General features: G+C 41.7%; 1 protein-coding gene across 1 annotated transcript; it reads left to right on the forward strand.

Annotated features, from left to right (window-relative positions):
- Nucleotides 1-406: 406 nt before the first annotated feature.
- hpda (4-hydroxyphenylpyruvate dioxygenase a) lies at nt 407-6119 on the forward strand. The gene is made up of 14 exons (XM_005928443.3): nt 407-502; nt 726-752; nt 970-1032; nt 1347-1451; nt 1541-1583; nt 1685-1767; nt 2938-3027; nt 3123-3229; nt 3505-3582; nt 3854-4016; nt 4118-4189; nt 4300-4422; nt 4515-4631; nt 5790-6119. The coding sequence occupies exons 1-14, from the start codon at nt 500-502 to the stop codon at nt 5901-5903; spliced, it is 1188 nt and encodes a 395-aa protein (XP_005928505.1). The 5' UTR covers nt 407-499; the 3' UTR covers nt 5904-6119.
- Nucleotides 6120-8047: the final 1928 nt, after the last annotated feature.

Raw genomic sequence — 8047 nt, forward strand, 5'->3', positions numbered from 1 at the left:
AGGGCTTTCAGAAACTCAGGAATATTTTTTATCCTCACCTTTAACAACACCGCATCTTTGCTTAGTGCAGAACTCCCAGTTCAGTTCTGCACACTGTGGATGCATTATGATTGTTTTTTAGCTTTTCATCAGCCTCAGTTAAATAATACATTTTTAAAAGTTTGTTTGTTTATTTCAGTGGTAAGTGGTAAGTTTAGTTTCAAGAAAAAGATCTGTGTCTGTAATGTTTTCCCTGGCTTTGTTTATTATGTCTATGTTTCTATGACGACTGCATGACTAAGGACTGGACACTGATTAGACACAAAAATGACAGGACAGGCACCAAAACCTGGGTCACTGCTGCCGAAGTTTCAGGAAGCGAGGAGGTGGACAGGTGGGTGTAGACCCCAAAGGACCAATCACAGTTGGTCATCAGGTCAGTACTTATCTGCTCATTTTTGGCTTGGCCCTGATTTCCAATCTTTCTCTTCTCGAGCCAAGCCCCATCTGAAATCGCAGTATGGTAAGGAGACTCGACTATAATCAAAGCCAATTATAATGAGCAGATGCTGTCAGTTGTGGGACTCTGGGCCTTCCCACAGCTGAGTAATTGTGGAGATAATGGCCTCTTCAGCAGATAAGAACCAATTAAGTCACATTAGAAATACGAGATCAGTTGACTGCAGGTTTTTGCTGACCGCGTGTTAATGAAGCTATTATGATTTTCCTCTTTTCCTTCTTCTTAGACAAGCTACACAGACAAAGGAGAGAAGGTGAGATTAATATTTTCTCTGTGGTGTCTGATGTTTTGTTATGTGTGCTTCTGTGTTTTTGCGTAATATTCACAGATGGTTAATTGGTGCAGGAAAAAATAAACCATCCCAGAGTTATTTTTCAACTATCCATTATAACTGGTTACTGTGTTACTTGTCACCTGAAGAATTTGCACACATTCCAATGTCAATCTTGAGTTCTGCTTTTACTTGCTAGCCTGCAAGGGGAAGGTTTGTCAGGTTCCATCATATCACCTTCTGGGTCGGCAACGCCAAACAGGTCAGTATCCAAACCCTCTACACATGACCAGAAGCTCACTGTTAGTTATTCAAATCTTTACCGTATCATCCATCTGTGAGCTGACTTTGAGCCTGTACAGACTCATATACAGGTCAGAGAGCTGGTTGCACCGAAAAAAAAATAAAATGTCAAATTAATTAAATAAATAAACAGAATAATCAGTAAAAACTGTTTTATTGTGCATTATTGTTCAGCATACAGGTGAGACTACACATTACACTGTGGCATGTCCTAGCTTCAGTACGTCTCGCATCGTTAGATTTCATCAGAGTAACAGTGTGGTTACTTCACAGGCAGCCTCATTCTACTGTGATAAGTTGGGCTTCGAGCCCCTGGCCTACAAGGGTTTGGAGACTGGCAGCAGAGAGGTGGTGTCACATGTCATCAGACAGAATAAGGTACGAACAGTAACGTTCACAGTGTTCAACCTGGCAGAAGATCTCACCCTCAGTGCAAAAACATAACTACTCCTCTGCTCTCCTCACAGATTATATTTGCATTTGAATCTGCTCTGAATCCTGGAAATGAAGGCAGGTTTTCTCATCAGATCACTTAAGATTATAAAAAAGGTGACATGACGGTATGATTTATATTCTGCTTTATAAATCATTTATATTCTGGCCCCCCCCAGAGATGGGAGAACACTTAGTTAAACATGGAGACGGAGTTAAAGACATTGCCTTCCAAGTGGAGGACTGTGACTTCTTATTCAAGGTAAGATGACAGATTGTTTTCAGGTAAACTTTAAATCTTTCTAGCGTGAGAATAAAATAAAATAAAATAAAAAAACAACTTTTTGACACTGTGGGGTTAAAAAAGTCCCTGTCCCAGTTGGCTTAACTGAAGAACACAGAAATTTCGCACAACACTCTAAATTTCCGTGTTTTTCTGTGTCCCTTGAACTGTGCAACTGGTTGTGGTGCACGATTGTGGATAATTCTACACGGTAAACCAACATTAGCCATAAAGAGACAGTGATTTGTTTCATTTTTTATCTGTTAGTTTCAGTCTCTGCTTATCCAGACTAAGATAAGATAAAAACTTACATACTTGTGCCAAAAGTTGGGAAATTCCTGACAAAAGTTGGGTAATATAGAGTAGCTGCACTGATCCACTGTTTGTCTGAGGTTCATATTAATAATACTAGGAGATAGTAAATAATTAGAGCTCCACTGTGCTCACATTAGCTCACTTCTGTGACTGAGATTTAATCCTCTTACCTCATACTATATATACTGACATGGGGTGAGGAGTGTGTTGAAATTGGGGTAAACAGGCCAGTGTTGTGACGACTCCTACTGCAGCCTTGAGGTTTAGCTGCTCCTGTGAACTCTCTTTACCTCAGACAAGGTCAGGCAAGCCATAAACTGCCGTGTGGACTATCAGGTGGCTGCAAAGATACCGAATCAATGCGCACTTAGGGTGGCTGTAGCTTAGGTGGCAGAGCAGGTCAGCCACTAATCAGAAGGTCTGTGGTTCGATCCCAGGCTGCCTCCTGGCTGCACGCCAAGTATCCTTGGGCAAGATACTAACCCCGTGTTTGTCTGCTGGTGGTGGTCAGAGGGCCCGGTGGCGCCAGTGTCCGGCAGCCTCGCCTCTGTCAGTGCGCCCCAGGGCAGCTGTGGCTACAATGTAGCTGCCATCACCAGTGTGTGAATGTAGTGTGAAGCTTTGGGGTCCTTAGGGACTAGAAAAGCGCTATACAAATGCAGACCATTTACTTACTGCAGGGATCAACAGCCTTTGCTCTCTGAACCACCATTTTGTAGCTTCTTAGGAAGATATTTTCCCTTTGGCCACTGGAGGGCTTCCAGGAGCCACAGACACACAGTTGTTGCAAACTCCCGTTATCTTACACCCATCCTGACATCTCTCCAATGACAGACGGCCAAGGAGCGAGGAGCTGTGGTCGTCAAGGAGCCCTGGGTGGAGCAGGACAGCCATGGGAGGGTCAAGTTTGCAGTGATTCAGACGGTACATAAAGGGTGACTCACATTAGAAAGCCCTGTGTAAATACATTGAAGAAACTGAAAGCCAATAATAATGCTGTGCAAATGTTTTGTCCTCAGTATGGAGATACCACACACACACTCATCGAGTACCTAAGTCCCTACAAGGGCCTTTTCCTGCCGAGCTACAAAGAGCCTCTGTTTAGAGATCCCCTGTTAGCTAATCTGTGAGTCTCTCCCACAACACCACCTCATCTGCTACAACCTGTGTGCCTTTTTTTCCCTCTGGTGTTTTTTGTGCATACACATGGAAGAAGTAAGATGAATCTAGATTTCACCACTGTCAGTCCCTGATAACATTTTAGTACATATTTTCCCTTTTCTGTGGAATTATAGACTAAAAGATTATCATAAAATCACAACAAAACATGATTATGTGTATTTTGATCACATCTGTATATCATTAAGCAGCCTGACTGCTTATTCTTCTTTTCTTTCAAAGTCCACCAACAGGTCTGAACTTCATCGATCACATTGTGGGAAACCAGCCAGATGACCAAATGGTGCCAATTTCAGACTGGTAGGTCTCCTGTCTCCAGTGCACGTACACTCGCTGCGGGTGCAGCAGACACACAGGGCAAAAGGACAAAGTAAACAAACACCACAAGCAGTCGCTCCACCGCTGTTGCTGGAAAATGTTGGTGCATTTATTCAAAACAGCAAGCCCTCATACAAAATGACTTCTTCACAAAATTCAAAGATTGCTCCAAGAAAGAAGGAACAAGAGGAAATGTAGTTCCTTTTTAGCTCCAATGATTAGTATTGCTTAGCTCGTATTCCTGAATTTCTAGGTACCAGAAATGTCTGATGTTTCATCGGTTCTGGTCAATCGATGACAAGCAGATCCACACACAGTACAGCGCGCTGAGGTCTATAGTTGTCACAAACTATGAAGAGACCATTAAGATGCCAATCAACGAACCTGCCACGGGGAAAAAGAAGTCGCAGATCCAGGTGAGGCTTTCAGAGGTTTGCTCTGTGACATGGATCCCAGCAGCCCGAGGGGTCTGATACAAAAATGTGTGTGTGTGATGTCCTGTGTTGTGTCCTCACAGGAATACGTGGACTACAACGGGGGGCCAGGTGTTCAGCACATTGCCCTCAACACATCAAACATTATTGAATCTGTGAGTCTGTGTAATTAGCAGGAAAACTCCAGGCTATTTTGAAGCTTCATGCTTGCAGGGCCTGTTTTAGATTCGTCTTTTTTTCTCCCTCTGTTCTTGTCACTAAATAGATAGTGAACCTGCGCGCCCGAGGGATGGAGTTCCTCTCAGCACCTGACACATATTACGACACCCTGAGGAAGAATCTCAAAACTGCCAAAATCAAAGTAATTGAAGACCTCGACCGTTTACAGGTGAGGACTGCTTTTGGCATGGCTGATTTTTTTTTTTGTTCTTTTTTCTTTGTGTCTTTAAATCTAAAAGATATTTTGTTTTTCTTTTTAAGGAATTAAAAATCTTAGTGGATTTTGATGACAAGGGCTACCTCCTTCAAATCTTTACCAAGCCTGTGCAGGACAGACCAACACTTTTCCTGGAGGTCATTCAGAGACATAACCACTTTGTAAGTGACCAGTTAGGCAGTCTACTGGTATAACTTGTATAAACAGAGAGTAGGGCTTTGCTATATCTAAGGCCTCTCATATCACACCTGTATTAACCCCATCAGTATGGAGGGCAAATATTTTAGTTGGGCACAACTTAACCCTGACTAATACGTATTTTTGGACCGAATTCACGGTTTACTTCAAAGATTTTTTGCTTCATTATGGCACTTTTTGGTTATTGACTTTTTGAATATTTAAAAAATAGTCCTTTAGACTATTTTTGGGACATTTTATGATGTAAATAATCTAAATAATCTTTTCAAAGAGTTATTGCGTGGTAATTATATCAAAAGATGGAAGTGATGTGATTATAACACATAAAACACATTTAAAACCACTGAAACCACATGTTGACAATTCTCTCTCAGGTGATGCAGTTTTTGAATGCTGCAAACTTCTGATAAAGTTTTTACTGAATAGAAATATGGCTTTTGAAGGGACCAGACCTTTGGGACAGTTGCCCACTGTGCCCAGTATGCGTAGGTAATCTAGCCTTTACTGGTGGGATTTACAGGCCTAGGGCTCTGTTTCACACCTCTGCCACCTTCAAGAACCTGAGGAAGAACACCTGTTTACAGCTCCCACCCAGCATGAATGCTACAAGAGCAGTGTACTTGTAAAAGCTCAGTAAATCTGTCACAGATGCAGATTAAAAGGCTCACTGCTTCACAGCGAGGGGGATCTCTGGATTGGGTTGCACCCTGTGGCACTCAATTCATAACACTCGGCGCCCGTTCTGCTTGTCAGAACACGCTCATCTTGTCACTCTCCGGTGTCTACAGATGTGGATACAATGCATGAAAGTGAGAAACTGCATCTGAACCACAGCAAAGAATTTCTCAGAGGAACCACCAACACTTGATCTTTGTTTTTTGGGTTACCTGTGAAAATATTTACATGATTAATTTGCGAGCGCCCGGTGAGCGCAGCTTGCTGTCACAGAGGAGATGTTTGAAACTTGGGAGGATATTTATGTACCATTTGTGATCCAACATCAAAGCGTTAAACACCCTGAACGTTGTCTGAGAGAAGATCCCTAGAGCCATAACAAATGATACAGAAGAAGGTAGATCTTTGGGTAATTAGCCATCTGTGTGTGTCTGTTCTTTCACCAGGGCTTTGGGGCAGGAAACTTCAAGTCTCTCTTTGAGGCTATTGAGAAGGACCAAGACGCCAGGGGCAACCTCACTGTGCTGACACCCAAAGGACAGGCCGAAGCCTTCTACTGATCCGCTGACGTCTGATGCTGCCAAGCCACACTGGGACTCTTATCTACTCGGCTGTACGTTTCAGAGGCGGTCGACAACACCCACCACGACTGCAGCACAGCAAACACTTACGCAGTGTTGAATATCTGAGTGTGACAAGCTGAGAGTGTTATCAGATATGCTTTTAGCTGTCAGGAGATTGCACGGTGTTTGGCTAAATAAAGAAACAAATGTTCATGTGGGCTGGCATATGTGGTTTGTAAATAGAGGTTCAAATATTAAAGGAATAGTCTGACACTGCTATGCTTTATTGTGGAGGGTTAGCTGTGAAGACTGACATGCTCACATCTTCATGCTGAACCACAGCCAGGAGACAGTTAGCTACGTACATAGCTATGTGTGAAGGTACTATGGTTGTACGACACACCACTATTACTACAGAAATTCAAAAGAAATATAATCAAACATCACCGTGATATCTACATAAATTTAAAAAAAAAAAAATTCTCTGTTTTGCTCCAAATAAACTTAAAGTGTGATTTAGTATAGTGAGGCAGAGAGAAATAACCAGACAACAGTACCAAAGGAACAATTGCACACATTATTTATACTATAATATGTGGGATATGAATTTTTCCTTTCATATTTTCTTTGCACAAAGAGTGGAAAAGAGGCCAAAGAGCCAGCTGAGCGTGTAGTAGCATGTAATCCCTCTAAAAACTAAAAGCATTATCCAGGATTGATCATATGTCCTTCTTACACTTTAGGCTTTATGCAGATTGCTTTTCAAGGTGACACAACAGTACTACTAGCTGCAGTCTTACACGCCTCTCTGCAGCTTCTCTCCTCCTGTTACACCCCCCAAAAACCCATCTCCATTGAGACTGTGTCAGCTCCCAAACAGACAAAAAACAAACTAAAAACCAGCAACAAACAACTTAAACATAAACAATTACAAAGAAAGAACAATACAGTATCCACATCTGAACCAAAGAGTAAAACAGTGAAATGTGGATTATTAAATATTAGGTCTCTCTCCTCCAAGTCTCTGTTAGTACATGACTTAATAATTGATCAACAAATTGATTTACTCTGCCTTACAGAAACCTGGTTGCAGCAGGATGATTATGTTAGTTTAAATGAATCAACACCCCCGAGTCATTCTAACTACCAGAAATCTCGAAGCACAGGCCGAGGGGGCGGTGTGGCAGCAATTTTTCACACCAGCCTATTAATTAATGAAAGACCAAGACAGACTTTTAATTCATTTGAAAGCCTGATGCTTAACATTGTCCACCCCAGCTGTAAAACTCAGAAACCAGTCTTACTTGTTAACATCTATCGTTCACCTGGGCCTTACACAGAGTTCCTGTCTGATTTCTCAGACTTTTTATCTGATTTAGTGCTCAGTTCAGATAAAATAATTATTGTCATGATTTTAACATTCATGTAGATGCAAAAAAGTGACAGCCTCAACATGGCATTTAATCTGTTATTAGACTCAATTGGCTTCTCTCAAAATGTAAAATAACCCACCCACCACTTTAACCACACTCTAGATCTTTTTTTAAAATATGGCATAGAAACTGAACATTTAACAGTGTTTCCTGAAAACTCTCCTGTCAGATCATTTCCTGATAACATTTACATTTACGATAATGATTACACAGCGGTGGAGAGTAGACTTCATCACAGTAGATGTCTTTCTGAAAGCTAGTGATGGCCCGCTTGAAGCTGAAGCTCCGGTGCGTGTGTCAAAAAAATCAGCACACTGCTTCAGAAGCACTGTGTCGAAGCTTGCTTCGTTTGGCCAGAGTCACGTGATCAGTGACGTCCAAAGCTTCATTTAGAACCTAACTGCTTTGGTAGAAAAACTTCCACTTGATTCTTTACATGTAATGTTGTAAAATATATATTTTATTGTTTAATTAATCTGAAAATGTTAGTCTGCCAAATGTGCAGCGATTGAATTTATTTATTCTCTTTAGCTGATAGTTGGTGGGGCCCAGTTAGACTGTATAACTGCATTTCTACCAGTTTCTGTGCGCTCCAGCCTCCTCTGGGCCATGTGAAGGGATTTTCCTTAAGGCAGGAGAAATTATCTCCACGAAAAGGAACAGGTTCGGCCATCGCACAGTGGAACAAATTCTCTTCTTAAATAAAAA

The sequence above is a fragment of the Haplochromis burtoni genome, unplaced genomic scaffold, assembly GCF_018398535.1.
Source record: "Haplochromis burtoni strain Fernald_Lab_line unplaced genomic scaffold, NCSU_Asbu1 Contig_115, whole genome shotgun sequence".
NCBI lineage: Eukaryota > Metazoa > Chordata > Actinopteri > Cichliformes > Cichlidae > Haplochromis > Haplochromis burtoni.

What these genes read in the sequence shown, in the direction of transcription:
- hpda (XM_005928443.3), top strand. An exon ending in ACTGTGACTTCTTATTCAAG is followed by an intron (nt 1,768 to 2,937) that starts GTAAGATGACAG and finishes CTCCAATGACAG; the next exon opens with ACGGCCAAGGAGCGAGGAGC. An exon ending in TTCAGAGACATAACCACTTT is followed by an intron (nt 4,632 to 5,789) that starts GTAAGTGACCAG and finishes TTCTTTCACCAG; the next exon opens with GGCTTTGGGGCAGGAAACTT.